The sequence below is a fragment of the Ovis canadensis genome, chromosome 15, assembly GCF_042477335.2.
Source record: "Ovis canadensis isolate MfBH-ARS-UI-01 breed Bighorn chromosome 15, ARS-UI_OviCan_v2, whole genome shotgun sequence".
In the NCBI taxonomy this organism is placed as follows: domain Eukaryota; kingdom Metazoa; phylum Chordata; class Mammalia; order Artiodactyla; family Bovidae; genus Ovis; species Ovis canadensis.
The window spans coordinates 73,557,372-73,575,355 of NC_091259.1; the positions used below are offsets into that span (position 1 = coordinate 73,557,372).

At 47.3% G+C, this 17,984-nt stretch overlaps 1 protein-coding gene across 4 annotated transcripts in view; it reads left to right on the plus strand.

Moving 5' to 3' along the window:
- LDLRAD3 (low density lipoprotein receptor class A domain containing 3) overlaps positions 1 to 17,984 on the plus strand; it is a 270,004-nt gene that overhangs the window by 63,623 nt on the left and 188,397 nt on the right. For all 4 annotated transcript variants that reach the window (XM_069555126.1, XM_069555125.1, XM_069555128.1 and 1 more), the window contains one exon: positions 15,235 to 15,381. In XM_069555126.1, the coding sequence (XP_069411227.1) occupies positions 15,235 to 15,381 (147 nt within the window). The remainder of the gene's footprint in view (positions 1 to 15,234; positions 15,382 to 17,984) is intronic.

Genomic DNA, 17,984 nt, shown 5'->3' on the forward strand with positions numbered 1-17,984 from the left:
TCTTTAGCGTAAAGACCCATGATCGACAGAAGGAGAGACTGGGAGCGTCTCTTGAGCTCTGTTGGCAGTTCTGGCTCATGGTTTATTCTTCATTCTGCTGGCATTTCCTAGATCGGTGCTGCTCCCTAAACTCTCTTGGCAGGTTCACATGGAGCCAGGATTTTTCCCTCCACGTCCAGAGCCCAAGGAGGGTAGCCACCTCCCATGCTGATAAACAGACTGGGTTGTTTGTTCCAAGGAGGCCAGGGTTTCCAGGAATGGAGGTGGCTGGGGGCCCAAGTCCCAGTGTTCCCGAGACCTTGGATGGCAGGAACACCTTTGACGGAACCCCTTAGACCCCTCCATTTCTCCAGGCCACCCACGCTGCTCCAGTAGCAGAGGGCTTGCTGCCTTGCCTGCTCTGGGTGAGAGTCCCAGCCCCCAATGCCACTGTCTCCAGTGCAGCTGTCGCTGCTCCCTGGATACGGAAAGAAACAAACAAAGGCCAAGTGTGTGGGGTGCTGATGGTTTGAGATTCACTGCAGTGAAAGGGGAATCAACCTCCTCCTGGATGGAAGCCCGAAGGCTTGCCTGAGGCTGCCTGCAACCCAGCACAGAGCAGAAACAGAAGGGGGCCTGACTCTTGTGCGTGTTGTCAGTGCCTGGATGCATCTGGGCCTGATTCTTCTCTCCCAGGAACCTTGATTTCTTGTGAGCAGGCTCTTGAGAGAATGGGTCATCGCAGAATGTTGTCTTTCCTGTGTCCCCGACAGCTGTGTCAGCTCTTGCTGACAGCACATGCCCTAGACAGAGAGTTCTCACGCCCAAGAGTCCTGGAGGCCAGCTCTTACCTGCCGAGGTTACCGTCAAAGGATTGGGGCGTGTTGGAATTTTTACTTTGAGCCATGGAGAATTATCCATTTAAGCTCCGGTGAATCTAGAAGTAAAGACGGCTCTGTAGAAAATCCCTGAGCCCATGGACTTCTCAGAAAGGAGCGCAAAAACAGTGATAGGAATGAAATTACTGGGGAATCCTGCTCCCCTGCTCCCATTTTTCAGATAATTGAGTTGAGATCAAATTGTTATCTGAGCATGAAGAAACATGTCTTCATTCCATAAATCTTAAGCTGCATACAAATGTGGACTGTCCATATGATTGAGGAATAATTTTAACTTGCAGGAATCATCCACAAAATGTTGAGTGAGAGGCTATTCAGAATATGATAGCCCGAAGAAGCAGCCATCCATATTTTTATACACCCACACACTTCGTGCCTCCCACCCTCTCTCATTTCAGCATTCTGTCCTTGGCTCTGGGCTACATTAGGACACTTTCCCTCCCTTGGTGTGAAAGTTGCTTGTGGGGTTTTGTGGGAAGACTGGCACACAAACAGTGGCTATTGTGAGAAGGGAAGAGATAAACATTGGCGTCAGTTATGTTGAAAGTTCTGATGGGGAGCTTGTAAAGTGGCCTGCATGTTAGGGGCCGCAGGAGAGGTGGGCTGGCCAGACACGCACCCCTCCTGTGCTGACCCCAGGGCCATGACCTTACCCTCCATGGAATGACAGTGAGGGATGTGATCAGGTTTGCTCCGCAGTTACGTGAAGGATGCCTTTTAGAGGTTAAGACTGGATTTTGGAAAGCCAGCGAGGAAGCTATTAATGCAAAGCCATAAAGGCAAGAGAGAAATATTTGAACTAGGGTTGTGAGTGGTAGGAATGGTGAGGAAAGATGAAAGTGAAAAATGTTTTACATTGGTTGATTGACATGGGTGGAAGTAAAGGGGGAGGAATGGTTGGCCATTCTACCAACTGAGATACTGAGTGATACAGGAGGGGCAGGTTGAGAAGAAAAATACAGAGTTCTGTTCGAAACATGCTGAGTTGATGCCTAGAACAGGGTGTCTTGGGCAGTAGTGGGTGGAAGTGTGCAGTTGTGGGTGGAGGATGGAGTTGAAGGGAAGAGAGCTGAGCTGGAAGTTGACCCTCATGGCAGACAAGAGAGCTTATCCAGGGAAGGTGACTCTGTCATTCAAGCATTGGGAGACACAACTCTAGAGGTGAAAGAGGGGTGGGTGGAGTGAGAGAAGCCTTCAAGGAGATGGAGGAGGAATGATCAGAGAGCCAGGAGTATGGGGAAGATGGGGGAACTGGAGAACATCATGTTGGTGAGGCCGAGGGAATGGAGTTTCAGGAGGAGGGAGCCATCCAGTTTATCCACTGCAGCCTGGTCGTGTGCCAGATAAAGTCTGAAAGTAACTTTTGGATAACAAATGCTGGAGAGAGTGTGGAAAAAAAGGGAAGCCTCCTACACTGTTGGTGGGAATGTAAATTGATGTAGTCACTATGGAGAACAGTATGGAGGTTCCTCCAAAAACCAAAAATAGAGTTGCCATATGTTCCAATAATCCCACTCCTGCGGGACATATCTGGATGAAACTATAATTTGAAAGGCTGCATGAAAGCTTATGTTCATAGCAGCAGTATTTTCAATAGCCAAGACAAGGAAACAACCTAAGGGTCCATCAACAGATGCACAATGGAATATTACTCATCCATAAAAAAGACTGAAATAATGCAATTTGCAGCAACATGGATGTACCTAGAGATTGTGATACTAAGATAATGATCAGAAAGAAAAAGACAGATACTATACTACATCACTTAATTGTGGAATCAAAACTATGATGCAAATGAGCCTATCTATGAACCAAAACAGACTCACAGACATGGAGAACAGATTTGTGGTTTCCAGAGGGGAAGAGGGGTGGGGAGGGTTGAATTGGGAGTATGAAACTAGCAGATGCATACGGACGTATATAGAATGGATAAGCAAGGTCTTACTGTGTGGCACAGGGAACTGTATTCAATATCCATAAACCATAGCGGAAAAGAATATGAAAAAGAGTATACATACTCACATGCAACTGAATCTCTTTGCTGTACACCAGAATCCAACACAGCATTGTAAATCAACTATTTTCCAGGAAAATAAATTAATAAATAGCTCTTGGATTCATCGGTTGGGAGGCCCCTGGGGACTTTGTGAAAACAGATCCAGGAGAGCAAAGGGGGCAGGAACCAGCTGGGTGTCAGAGGGTGAAGATCATGCAGACTCTAGGGGCCGAGCCTGTTGAAAAGTGATCCTGGTCTCTGTGTTCACCAAGCCTTTGACTTCTTTCCAGTGTCTTGGTGCTGAGCTGCACCTGTTATCAGAGCGCTGTGCAAACCTGAACCGGAGCCACGTGGTAGGGCCTCTTCAGGTTATCAAAAAATCCTTTCTTAATGAGCAGCTCCCATCTCTCAATCTCTCATCTCACCGGGTAGGATTCTGTCTTCTTCAGTTTAAGGTGGATTCTTTTGCACTTGAGATCACCTTTCCTCTAATTATTAATCATGTAACTACATTATAATGATATGTTTTGTGTAATGACATAGTCTCTGCCTACATTACATCTAGTCTTTATATAATAGCCATTCTTTAATAGTGGATAATAATACTTTTAACAAATGAACTCTGGCTAATCTATGGCCCCAATCTGCGTGCTGTCATAAAATGTCTGAAAATGCCAGAAGCTTCAGCTGAATTTTTAGTATATGTATCTTTTTTTTTTTTCTGTAAGAGGTTTTCTGGTCCAAATGATAAACAATGAGAGTTGAAATGTTTTCAAATCTGGGACTGTATATGACTTCCAATACCACGAGGGACAAAACAGCTCTTAGATCACCTTTGGGAGCTTATTGAGCTCCTGTTTGGTCCATCTTCATTTTATAGATGAGGAAACTGAGGCACAGAGGACTTAAGCCATCCCTCTGAGCTTAGGTGGAGTGGAATTAGAATTTAAAGTTTGTGGGCTTTAGGGCTGACCTGAAAGAAACCAGCTCTGAAATGGATCCCTCTTTCGGTTTTAATTTGGTTTGTTTTCTGGGCCATCATAAACTACCCTTCACAATGTGGAGAATCCGAACAGGTTCGCCTGCAAGGTTTCAGCCCTTTTATCGTTACCAAATCCGACAAATCTCTTGCAAAGATGAGTGGCTCCCTCTGAAATCAGCGCTCATTCAGACACGCAGACTGAAGCGGGACTCCAGCTGTAAATACTGCTTAATTCTGGCACTTGCTGGATGTACAAACATCATTTGCTCAAGAAGTCAGCTAATTTCTCCTGATGGAGGGCCTGTCTGCACGCTGAGCATGGAGGGAGGTGCTCACGTGAGCAGATTCTAGAAGCAGGACGGACGGGCTTAATGGATTAAGCTGCTTAAGAAAATTTAAAAAGACGCACCAGTTAATATGTATTCCCCCCTTGCTTGGTGGTAACAGGCCAGCGTTTTTGATTTCCCTGGCAGAGTTCCTCTCCTAATCGGAAGTGATAAGCCAGACAGTCGTTCATTTGCTGAGACGTGATGGAAAATTGTGGATGATTGCAGGGAACCAGGGAGCCCTTGACTCCACAGGGAATGGGGGAAGGCAGGTCTGGTTCATGACTCTTTCGAGATTATTTTCTCCGGGGGCAGGGGAGGTGGGAGACCGTCTCCATGGGGGATGATGCAGGAAGGTAGGGTCACCCCAGTTTCGTGAGTGGAAAATTCCAGCTCAGAGAGGGTAACTTACTTGTCTGAAGTCACATGGCTAGTTAACAGTGGTAAGAGAATCAAACATTTGGCAATGGTGATGGGGCATACCAAATCAAAGCCTTGGCTACCCCAGCTTAGCCCACGTTTGCAGCCTTCTGCACCCCCATGTTGGGGGATGGGGTGGAGTAAGGAAGCAGATGGCACAGACTATTCTGAGAAAGCAAGCTTTCCTGCGGCTTTTTCCCACCCTGACATCTCAGGGAGTTAGTATTTATAAGATATCTGACCTGGCTGACCCTTGTTATTTTTATTTTTGGAATGTCATGCCTTAGTGACTTGGGTGGGTAAATCTGTCTTGTGAGAAGTGTTTATTTTTTTCCTCTACAATCCGCTTCTGCTCTGCAACTGTTGCTGCCTTTCAGAAAATGAAAAGAGTTTGTAATAGACAGAATCTCTCAGATGAATGTCCTTGCATTTTTTTCCTCCGTGTGAGCACTTGCCCCCTTTTATCTCTCCTCCTTTTATAGTTGATGAAGTTTTTGATGCTAGAACACTAGTGATAAATAGTTCCATATGTCTTTCACAGACTTTTCTCAAATATTAGCATAATATTTGGTCTTTATAATAAATTTTATTAATGAAACATATTTTAAAGGTTGTGAAAAGGACCAAGAATAACACAAAGAAAGCCTATGTGCTTTCCACCCAGCTCCATTAAACTCTGATATTCTGTTGTGCTTGCTTCAGACTGCTTGTAAAAAAGAAATCTTACAGTTGACGTTCATTGGATACCCTCTGACCCCATTCGGCAGAGGGTAACCACTATCCTGAATCTGATATCTTCCTTTCCTACACATTTTCAAAAATACCTTCACATCTGGATGTATCTATTAGAGTAGCATGTTCTTCGGTGAAGTAGCATGTACTTCAAGGTATATTCTGCTACTCACTTTTTTCATTAAGCATCAGCTTTCTCAGATTGACCCATGGTGATTTGCACCACCCCAGTTCATTAAATTCCAACCGTGAAAAATTAGTCCATAGCTTTGAATGGACTGGATTCTTCATCCATTTTGATGACTTTGGTGTGTCTCGCAGGTTTGTATTACAGCAGTGCCACCATGAAGGTTCCGTTGCTCTTGTCTTGTACATGCTTGCCCCAGGCCTGGAGTAGGTACCAGAAGAGGATCAGCTGGGTTAAAGCCTTGGTACACCTTCAGCCTCACCAGGCATTGCTAGATGGCTCTTCTGCATTATTCCACACCTGTAGCTGGGAGCTCACGTTGTATGTAACCCATCATTGTGCCACGTGAGAATATCAGACTTCAAATCTTTGCAAGTCTGGTGAGTGTGAAAGAGAACTCCTTTGTTTCATTGATCATGCTTTGATAACAAGTGAGTTTGAGTTTGTCTGAAGCAGCTATTTGAGTTTTCTCATCTGGGAACACAACTGTTCATTTCTATGCTCTGACCAGTTTTCTGTTGGGTGGTCTATGTTTCCATATATAGTCTTATAAGAAAATCCTGAATATGGATCTTTGTGGGTTATATATATGGGAGATACCATTTCCAGTTAGTTGCTTATCTTTTAACTTCGTTTGTAACATCTTTTAATAACCAGATGTTTTCCACTTTAATATTTATCACTTATAATGCCTTGTGCTTTTTTGATTCTTCTTTTAGAAATCCTTGCTTACCCTGTGCTCATCAGGGTATGCTTTGGGGCCTAAATGAAGCTCATTTTGCTTTTCTGGCCTTATTTCTTGGTTTGCTTTGGAACTTTCCATGCTTGCCTTGCTGTGTCTGTGCAGAGCAGAGTACAGGCTGCGCAGTGGTTTCTAAGGACTATAGGCATGGCTGCACCTGTCCTGGGCTAGATGGGGCTGTGCTGACCTTGGAGTTGGAGATGAATTCCCCTCTTCTTGACCCTTTGGCTGTTTCTGAGAGGTGCTGAAGTGCAGGATTGATTGGTCCTCTCTGAAGCCTGGCTTATCTTCAAGCCTGATGAATTGGTTATAAAGTTGTCCCTTCTCTTGTCCTTCGGTTTATCTTCACTGCCTGATTTTTACTTCCTGCTGCTGCTGTCAATTGAAGCTGAAAAGACAGAAGGCATATGGGGCTAGGTTCTCACCTGGGCCTGCCGTGCAGGTCACCCTTGGTGAGGACCCAGTGTGTGTGAAAAAGGAGCAAATGCCTATAGAAGTTCATCCAGAAAACTTCTTTGTTTCTCGTCTTCCCTCATGGGAGCTCAGGAATGTTTTAAAGAACCAATCTCATTACCCATTGCTTTCTGCACAGAAGTATAAATAGATTCGGGTTTCCCAAGTGGTGCAGCGGTTAAGAATCTGCCTGCCAATGCAGAAGACACAAGAGACGCGGCTTTGATCCTTGGGTCGGGAAGATCCCTTGGAGTAGGAAATGGCAACCCGCTCCAGCATTTTTGCCTGGAAAATTCCATGGGCAGAGAAACCTGGCAGGCTGCAGTCCATGGGGTTGCAAAAAGTTGGACACGACTGAACACACATAAATAGGTTCAGGTAGGGTTTAGATAAATTCACAGAAGCTGAACATGTCAGAACTGGAAGTGTCCTTAGGAGTCATCGCTTATGCAGTCAACAAGCATTTCCTGCATGTCTGCCAGGTGCCTGGCACTTGCTGGGGACGTAGGGCAGCAGAGATGGCTGCCTTTGTGGTGGGGTGAGGGCAGCCACTAAACCGAAGGAATTGTTTTAGAGTGTGGGAGGTGTGATGACATAGAGAGGAAGGCCCTTTGGATTGAGTGCCTCTTCCATTTTGATATTTTAGGCAGACCTACTTTCTTGCTTAGGAGTATGCAAACTATGGGCCAGGGGCGAAAGCCAGTCCACCCTCGTGCCCAAACTCAGAATGGTTTTTACCCTTTTAAAGTGGTTGAGAAAAATTAAACATTTGCAGTAGCTTTTAATGTTAGGGGATACCAACTTTGAACTTCAGCCACCTGTCCCTTTCTCCCCACCAGAAGAATCCTGTTCTCTTCATAAGTAGACTTGAGCTACCGAAAAATTGCTCTCGATTGTTATGTCAGTATTTTGAATTGCATCACTAAAAGTTGTGTCAAATACTGTTTTCTCTCCCTCCTCTTCTATAAGTACTGGTGTAATATCTTTAATTTGGCCTTCTGCGCTGCACAGCCTAAAATATTTACTGTCTGACCCCAAACATTGGCAGATCCCTGTACTGTGATCTTAAGTCTGATTTCTGGTTTGCAGAATGGGTGTGGAGCCTATTTCAGAGGACTACTGTGAAGACCAAGAAAGAGAACAGATGTTAGACTTTTGCCAGGTGCTAATGTCAGTAGATGTTAGATTTTCCGGAGTGAGAAGTCAATAACCAACTTCTTAAGGGCCGTTAAAGGGAGCATGCGAGGTTTGGGGACCAGGATGGGGGCGGTACTCAGAACTCACCTTTGAGCATCAACCCACCCAAGGAACAGCATACCTCAGTGGTGCTGTCCAGCCCCTGAGTCATGGACCTCGGGTCTCACAAGGGCCGCATCCTGCCAGCTCTGCAAATCCCCACAATGTTAATGCCGCTGGGATATAATTTTCCTCATGAAACGCAATGAAGCATAACTAAAAAATGTAAGTAACAGCTTCGGGCCCTTAATGAGGCTATAAATACAGTATGAAAATAATTTATACAGCTATTTCCTGGTGAAGAGCTGTCCTTTTCTTAGACCTCTTCGCTTTTCTCTTCGCTTGCCTCATTAATACTAGCCATTGGCTTTCTTTGCTCACTCATTTTAAGAAGGAAACAAGGATTTGTCACTTTGCAGTGGCTGCTGCTCTGCATTGCACGAGAGAGGCAAATGGGAAAGTAGAGTGAAGAACAGATGCTGGGCAGACAGCTCAGCTTGCTCACTGTCCAGGTGACTCACTCCATCCATAAATCATTCCTGTGGGAAATTTACACCCCATCTTCTTTCAGGGTCAGTGTAAATATAATATGCTGTATGTGTAAATATTAAAGTGGAAGTGTTAGTTGCTCAGTTGTGTCCGACTCTTTGCGATCCAGTGGACTGTAGCCTCCCAGGCTCCTCTATCCCTGGGATTCTCCAGGCAAGAATACTGGAATGGGTTGCCATTCTCCTCTTCAGGGGATCTTCCCAACCCAGGGATCAAACCCAGGTGTCCTGCATTGCAGGCAGATTCTTTACAGTCTGAGCCACGAGGGAAGCCCCATGGAATCTGTGTAAAAATGAGATCTTTGAATGCTAAGGGTGTCATCCCTGGGCTGAATCCATGAGTCATTTTATAACTTCTCCCTATGTCCCTGGGCCGTATCTTCTTTAACAAGCGAATATGCAGAGATTGGGGTTCTTAGAATGAGCTCTCAAGGCGGGCAGGTTGCTGTGCAGAGTTTTGACACAGCTGGACATCTGGTCCAGCTCCTGCACGTGGAGGCAGAGGCTCATCCTCACACCAGGCTCGAACATCCATGTGTGAATCCTCCCACTCTGCTGACAGCTAGGATGTTCCCCAGACAGCTCTAGCAGGAAGCAGTTGGTTTGATGAGAACCAAATGGCTCTGGGAAGTGCTCAAGGCAGGTGTGTCTGGTTCCATCTGACACCAGTGCCACCACGAGTCGAAAGGACCTGCAGGGATTTTTCAGGGCTGCTGAGAAACTAATCATGGTGGACCTGCTCACTTGGTGCTTTACGTGTGCCCGTGCATGAGATGTTCATGTGTATTTGAAAGAGCAAGTCAAAGGGAAAGCAGATGGTTGTCTTCAGTGGCCTCGTAACATGATGCGTATTGGCACCAGGGAATGGGAAGAGGTGTGTTCATTCTCCAGGGAGGTTTTAGGGGAAAGTCTAGTTGAGATCAGCAGATGGGAACACTAAGTTGTATGTGTGTCTGTACATATACTTGTATATGTCTTGTTTTTTTCTTCACGGAGCCTGCAGACCCGATGGTCAGGAATCAAAGGCTAAAAGCGAAGGTGATTAGACAGAAATCTGAAAGCAGGGCCTGTTGATAGTTTGCAGATGCCAAGTCTGTATGACATCACGATAAGGAGTGACCTTACAGGGGGAAGATCAACAGAGGGAGGGAGGAGCATGTGGAGGGCTCCAACCGGTGCAAGCGAATTCCCGTTTCTCAGCAGAAAAAGTCAGCATTGCTCACTGCCTGTTCCAGAAGGCACAGAAGGCAGCAGCTGTCTTGAGTTTTTGCAGCACCCCCTCATCAAATAAAAATTTGTGGGTGCCAAAAATTTTGGAAGAAACAGCAGCAGCAGCTTCTTCTTTCCTTTTTTCCCAGTGGGGGAGGACTTGGGTGTGTTTTTGTTGTTGTTGTTGTACTTGGTGCAGATGGTGTAGTTATTTTAAGTAAGTGATGTGCTGCTGCAGTGAAAATGGGCAACTCTTTTTCATTTTTCAGCTTAATGAAAAAAGAAAAAGGAGAAGGAAAAACCCCAGCTAGCCAACTTCGTGCTAATGCTTGTCTTTTTTGGATTCTAAATGTGTCCCAAGACACTGAGATGGGATAAATATTTCAGCCACTAGAAAGTCCTGCTGTCGGGCTCAAAAGATTTCTAACCTCTTTTAAAGCCGGCAGGGTAGTAATTTACTTATACTCATCCAGACACCCCCATGTCCCTTATTTTTATGTATGTACAGATCCCACTCACCTTCTAGGGGGACGAGGCAGGGGGTAAATGGAACTTTCCAAGGTACAGTGTGAGGGACGGGGGATAAATCAGTAACGAGACATTTGGTTTTCTTCTGAGAATAACCACAGATATTTGTTGAGAACCTACTAAATGTCAGATGCCCAGGACTCGGAGCAAAACAAAGCAGTGCCCTTTGGGGTTGTGCAGTCTGGTGGGGAGATAGTCCAGATGCATTGGGGAGCACACATCAGGATGAAGGAGAACATGGAACACTCCCAGAGCTGGAAACGGGGGGACCGGCTTTAGACAGGGTGTCAGTGAAGGGATCTCAGAGTCAGGGATGTAAAGTGGAGGACGAATGAGATTAGCCAGATGTAGCTGTTTGCCAGGGCTGCCGCGACAAGGAAACATGGTGAGCAGCTTCAACACCAGACATTTCTTTACTCGTGACTCTGGAGTCCAGAAGTCTGAGATCAAAGTGTGCAGAGTTGGTTTCTTTTGAGGCCTATCTCCTTGGCTTGTAGACAGCTGTCTTCTTCCATAGTTTTCACATGACCCTCCCTGTGTGCGTCTGTGTCCTCATCCCTTTTTGTAAGGACACCAGACTGATGGGATTAGGGCCCACGCAAACGGCCTCATTTTAACTTCGTTGTTGTTTTTCAGTCGCTAAGTCGTGTCTGACTCTGTGACCCCATGGACTGCAGCACCCCAGGCTCCTCTTCATCCACTATCTCCCAGAGTTTACTCAAATTCATGTCCGCTGAGTCAGTGATGTTATCTAACCATCTCATCCTCTGCCGCCCCCTTCTCCTTTTGCCTTCAGTCTTTCCCAGCGTTTTAACTTAATCACCCTTTTAAAGTCCCTGCCTCTCTGGGTCATCCCCATGTACCAGAGAGATGTTGTGGGGAGGGAGGTGGGAGGGGGGGTCATGTTTGGGAACGCATGTAAGAATTAAAGATTTTAAAATTAAAAAAAATAAAAATAAAAATAAAAAAATAATAATAAATCAAAAAATAAAAATAAAATAAAATAAAATAAAATCTTCAATCCAAAAAAAAAAAAAAATAAAGTCCCTGCCTCCCAACACAGTCACATTCTGAGATACAGGGGTGAAGACCTCAGCATGTGAATTCTGGGGGGACACGTTCAACCCGTAACACAGATGCAAGGTGTGTGGAAGAATCGAGGTCCGTGGACAGCATGAGCAGAGGACCACTGCAGGGAGGACATTTGTGATGGAGGAGATGGAATGAGGTTGTAGAGGTTGGGGTGGGGAGGTGGGGCGGGCACCAGGTCTTACAAACCCTGGCAAGAGTTTTAGATTTATTACAAGGGCACAGAAGAGCCATCAGCAACATCTGCTGTGAGGAGAAAGACCTGGGGTGGGGGAAATGAGAAGTGAAAGGGTTGGTTTAAGCCAGGACTTTTCAAATCGGTTCTCTTCTGCCATTTCAGGCCAGGTGGTTCTCTGTTGTGAGGGGCTGCCCTGTGTATTACGGGGGTGCATTCCTGGCCTCAATAGAAGCCTCAACCAACAATGTCTCCAGACACTGCCATCTGTCCCCTGAGGGGCAAAAGTGCCCCCTGTTGAGAAGTACTGGTGTAAAGCACCTGGGTCTCGGTGGCTTGGATTGGATGGTGCCAGTTTAGTGAGGCACATTGGATGGGTTTGAGGAAGATTTTTTTTTGTAAACTTTTTATTTTGTAATGGGGTATAGCCGATTGGCCTGGAGAAAGAAATGGCAACCCACTCCAGTTTTCTTGCACGGGAAATCCCATAGACAGAGGAGCCTGGCAAGCTGTACAGTCCCCTGGGGCCGCAAAAGAGTCAGACACAACTTTGTAACATAACGATTTAACAATGTCGTGATGGTTTCAGGTGGACAGCAAAGGGACTCAGCCATACATATACATGTGTCCATTCTCCCCCAAACTCCCCTCCCATCCAGGCTGCCACATAACAGTGAGCAGAGTTCCCTGTGCTGTACAGTAAGGTCCTTGTTGGTTTTTCATTTTAAATATAGCAGTGTGGACCTGTCTATCCCAAACTCCCTAACTATTCCTTTCCCGCATCCTCCCCTCTGGCAACCGTAGTGATTTGTGGGAGATTTTTGAAGACAGAGTCAGCATGATTCAACCTCTCTCGGCCTTGGCTTGTCCTTTTCCTTTTGTGTTTGTTGATCGTGTCACTTCTAAAGCACAAGGCTCTGCGGCCCTTGCGCGCGTGATGGAGTTGCTGAGATGTGCACAAGAATGGTTCCTTGGCATTCTCATACACCGGGGCACGAGATCCGAGGTCCCGCCAGTAAAGCTCTGGGAGCTCTGTGGCTGCAAGACCACCTGTGTCTAACCTACGTGGTATTTAGTCTGTATTCCACCCTCTCGTTTATCAAGTCCCAAGGCTCTGGATTCTCAGGGCAAGCACTTTGAAATCTAATCTGGCCAATTTTTCTGGCCCTGGAAATCTGTTTATCAGAATAAGATTTCACAGTCCCAGTGACTCTTCCAAGGGGCTTGCCTTCAAGAAGCTAGCTCTGCACTAGGAAGTGTCTAAGTGATTTCCAAACAAAACAGAATTGCAGCTACGTTCTAAGCCCTGAAGAGTTCCCTGTTTGTGGGGTGTGTGTGTTGGGGGGAGCCCAGAGCTGTTATTAGGAAACAGCTGCATGCATAGGTCTTCAGTGTTACGCATCAAGTCTCTGGAGGGGATCCAGCACCTGGCTGTCCTTCTAGGCTTGTCTCCTAGGAGCCCCACTCCGGCATCTCATGCCTCTGTCTGGAGATGGGCAGCTGGTTTCGCGACCATCTCAGGGCTGGTGGTGGCTTTCGCAAGCCCAGTCTTGAGAGGGGTTTTGATACGGAGGGTGGGCTCAGTGGACAGAACCCCGTGATTAGTGATATCTGGTTTGGGTGTAGAATGGGGGAAAGAGGGGAAACAGTACTTTCTCAGTTCCAGACCATCAGAGCCGTGTGGTTTTTCATTCCACACTGTCTGTGCCCTGGGCTGAGCCTGTGTACTCTGATCTCTGCCATCTTCCTGTGGGCGTGAGGGGCCCTTGCGCTCCATTTCTGCGTCTGCCAGCGGACCCTGCAAATGCCACCTCTGTCCTATGACCTCTCTCTAATGCCTTGAATTTTGACTTTATCTTAAGAACACTGAGGAAACCCTTCAACGGCTTTTCAAAGTCGAGAAGTGTCATGATCGATTTGCTCTTTGGAAAGGTCCCCCTGGCCACAGAGATGGGCTTGAGGGGAGGCAGGGGTCACTTGTGACAGGGGTCCTGGTGAGAGGGTGTGGTGGTTGGGCTGATGTCGTGGCTGTGGCAGTGGAGGCCGGCGTGCAGAACTTGGTGCCTGGCCCTCGTAGTGGGTGGCTGAGTGAGAAGGGGACAAGGAAGGTTTTTAGGAGCCCAGTGCAGGCTCTTAAGGCAGGATGAGGCCCCTCCCTATAGCTGCTCTTCTAGAATTCTTTGGTGAATTATAAAAGCTCGTTTTCAGTAGGGTGTTCCTGTACGTTGTTAATTCAGTGCAGCGGAGCAGGTGGTCTCTGAGGACTATCTGTGGCACCTGGGCGGATGTGGTACCCCTTGCCTACGGCTGTATCTTTTCCAATTTGCTGCCCGCTTGCTCCAGTTGTCAAGTGTTTTCAGTATTACCCCAGTAGTACCATAGCCACACAACAGGGTGACTGCCCATTTCTCCTTGAGGAAGTTAGGGAACACTTCCGAGGTAGAGTAACAAAGAAGTTCTATGCTAACAGGTGTGTTGGGATTTCCCGGGAGACCCCATGGGTTGAAGGGCATTCCAGGTAGAAATCAGGTCAAGGATGCAGGCATGAAAGAAGGTGTGCTGTCAGGGGGCTGGCATGAGAGCCTGTGGAAGAGCCTCGTGGGCCCTCTCTCCTCCCACTGCTCCACAAGAGTCTGGACTTCCTCTTAATACGGGGCTACTTAATACTAAAATTGTTAGTATTCCCTTGTGCCTTTCCAGCCTGGAGGATGGAGCCTAGCTTTCATCTCTGCATCTTTAGCACCTACCTAGTGGATGAATATGGTCATAAAGTTTCAATAAATGCCTATTGTAGATTCAGGAGGGAGTCCTGGAAGGACTGGTCCGTTTTTTGTTGTTGTTTTTTTTTTTTAACAACTCCTTTTCCCCTAAGACTGTTTTATTTCCAATGGCTCATGATCTTTCAGACTTTGATCACAGTGGCTCAGATGGCTCTGATTGATCAGTTCCTGGCTCCCTTGACAGTTGGCCTTCAGGGTCCGTAGGTGGATGAATTCAGCTCTCCTTGACCTTCCCTGTTTGCTTTCCAGCCCAAGAGTTGGCACTATGGGATGAGGGGCCTGCCATTCTATGACTGTGTTCAGTGGAGTTGAGTCTCAACCTTGAGGCTTGGTGCTAAATCTCTGGGAACTCTTGGCAAGCCTTCCAGGGACTTGGTACTCTTATGGGGCTAGAAGGCCTGCACTCAAGTTTCAGCCTGGCCTTTCCTCCCCGTGTGACCCCAGGCAGGTCGGTTTTGTGGGCTGGGGCTCCTATTTCCTATAGTGAAATTATCTCCCAGGATTCCTGTCGACTTGGCTGGAGTTCAGGGATTCTGTGATCATAGGGCTGCAGAGTCTGAGACCTGGAAGGAGCCTGCAGTTCCCATTGTTGGAGGCGCTGAGAGTCCCTCATTCACTTCTGTCTTGGAAAACTTTCTTTTTAGCCTCCGCCAATGACCAAAAGACAAATGTGTGCGTTTCGTGACCAGTCTTCGACAAAGCAAGAAGTCTGTGAGCGTCTGTTGTGTGCCTAGCACCAGTGAAGGGCTTTTCTCATGTAGGCCTCACAGAATCCCCGGGGGTGGGGCAGATCATATGTCCATTTCACAGATGAGGAAACTGAGGCCCAGAGAGGCAACGTCACCCACTGGAAGTACCACATGCACTGCCCGTGTGGAGGAAGAGTTGTGGGGGCCCGGGCCTTTGGCACCTTGGCCATGACGTCTCACCGCCCTGTCCCTTTCCTCCCACAGAGAGCCAGCTGCTCCCCGGGAACAACTTTACCAACGAGTGCAACATTCCAGGCAACTTCATGTGCAGCAACGGGCGGTGCATCCCCGGTGCCTGGCAGTGCGACGGGCTGCCCGACTGCTTCGACAAGAGTGACGAGAAGGAGTGCCGTGAGTGGGCCTGCCCTTTGCTGGGGGTGCGGGCGGGGGGCCGTCCCGGGGTGTCAGTGGGGAGCTCCCCCCAGCCTGTGTGCTGCCAGTCACGGGGCTCGGGCCTCTGGCCGGCTGTCCTGCCTGCTCCACCGGTAACTCACTCGCAGAGCAGCCTGGTCAGTGCAGAAGCAGAGGTCTTGGTGTGGTGGGAGCCACAGCTTTGGGGAAGCAGGGAACCCTTTCACCAGGCTCTCCTCACCCCTGCCCTGGGGTCCTCTCACCGCCTTCCCCTCACTCATGGGATGCTGAGACTCCCAGAGGTTGAGCAGTTCAGGTGTCTCCTCACCAGCAAGCAGCCGACCTGGATTTGAACCCAGGGCTGCCTGACCCTGGGGCCCAGGCTGGAAACCACCTTGCATGTCTTCCACATTCTTGATGATTAGATGCACTGCAGCATCACCTCAGGTATCTGCCCTGGAGTTGGTACTGACTTTATGGTAATCTGCTTCCAAATGCCCTTTTCTCTGCCGACACCCGGGGCAGCATTTTCAGATGGGCACCACCAGGACCAGGGTCTTTTCTTGTCCTCCCCATCTGTCTCCCTTCTTTAGCCTCTTACCCATTTTGTACCCCAAATCTGGATGAGATTTGGGTCGGTGTTCATCTCCGAGAAAGAAGGCCCTGGGGGTGTGAGTTGAGGGGCCCCCAGAGAGTGGTGGGGTCCTTCTCCCTGCTCGTAGAGCCTTATTTCTCTTCATTGCCAAAGCTGGGTGCTGCAGAGGGAGCTGGGCCGTGGCACGCTGGCTGGCAGGAAGCACACTGGGGCCAGTGCAGAGGCCCCGGGTTGTCCAGTGCCCGGGGACCACACAGCTGGACGTTGGCTCTTGGCTGTTTCCTGGGCTTTGGGCATCGGGCCACAGGGCCTCTCGCACAGGAGAACTCTGTGTTCTGGCTCTGAATCTGCTGTCTTTCTGGAAGCCAGCTGAGGAAATGATGATTATCTGAACTTTTCACATAGCTGTTACCAGGATTTGAGGCTCAGCCTGTTGACGTACAGGAAGTAGTGCTGGGTTTGAGGCCCCCTCCGAGGCCAGGCTCCCTCTCCCTCATGACGTGCCCCCTCTGAGACTGGCCCCTCAGAGGTCTCCTTGGGTCTCTGATGCCTCCCCTGACTCTTCAGAGGAATTTTGGGAGGGGGTGGCTGAGAGTATGTTTTTTCGTGAGAGGTATTTCATTTTGTCTGTTGCAAGTGATTTCTTCTGAATAGACCACTCTACATAATGCATTTTTATTTTTACAGAGTTATATTTTTTTAAAAAAGTATGAAGCCTGTTTCAGCGTTTTCTGTTTCTAGCCTGGCTTCAAAACTGCTGGAAATTGAATGTTTGTAATTTGAGGTTCAAATGAGACAGTATGTGTGAATCTTATAATCTGTCCAATTTTGAGCATTATTAAACATTCAGAATGTGAATGATCGTTTTTGGAATACAGTGTGTATTTGAGCTCCCATAAATACAGATTGTGTTTAGCTGAACTAGGAATATTCAGACCAGGACAAGTTTGTGACAGGATGCAGGATCAAGAGTTGAGACCTAAGTTTGATTCCCAGCTTTGTCAGTCGCAGCTGTGTGATCTTAATGTTCTCTGTGACATTCTCCGTCCTCTGCCAATCCAGTTCCATGATTTCAGAATTCATGCATAAACGGGAAGAGCTGGTGAAAAGAGAAATTAAAAAAGAGAGAAGATGGTGTGGGCAGCTGCTTGGCGAGGTTTGGTTTGGTTTGGAACAGGCTCGCCTTGGCTATTCTCCATTATTTTTTTTCTCCTTGTTTCCTACCCTTCACCCCCAAGTGCAGCAGAGACTTTATTGGCATTTATTTAGTCTTTTGATCAAAACATAATTTAAAAAACCATACACATAAACACAGGCATTCACAAAACCTTTCCTCCATCGCCCCTCTTTTTTTTCTTTGTCTTTAAAGTATAAAAACAGAAGACCACTGGAAAGTTTAGACAACAGAGGGAAGGAAAAGAAGTCCCTTTTCTAAAACAAATTCTCCTTGCAGTTCAGATTCCTTGTGTATTCCCTTCCAGTCCAGGACCTGAGGGTGTAAGACCTGGAGAAGGTCTTTGTCCAAACCCCAACCCTCCTCCCCACCCCTCTCCCTACCATGCTGTGTGATTTTAGGAAAGCTACCAGAATGATCTAAAAGTTAGTCACTGGGAGGATTAAATGAGAATTCCTTAATCCTTCTGCTACCTCAATTCCCTCCTCTCAGAATGAGAGTAGTCAGCCTTCCAAGTGGCATGTTGTTACTTTTTAATGGCTGTGAAGCACACAGTGCCGTGCCTGGATATAGTCAGTGACTTGTAAACTTTGAGAGTTACTGGTCAGTCTGCACAGGGTATGGTTGTTGTCATGGGGCATGTGATTGGGTGACTTGCTTTTCCTACACTTTATTTTAGAGAACTTTGGCACATTCCTACACATGTAGCACCTGTAATTCTTGTTTTGTGGGTTACCTACCCTTCCATCCAATAGATACTCTGTAATAATTTCCCTGTTGTCGGATGTTTAAGTCTTTTTTGCTTTTTTGCTTCTGCTGATCAAACTGTTTAGG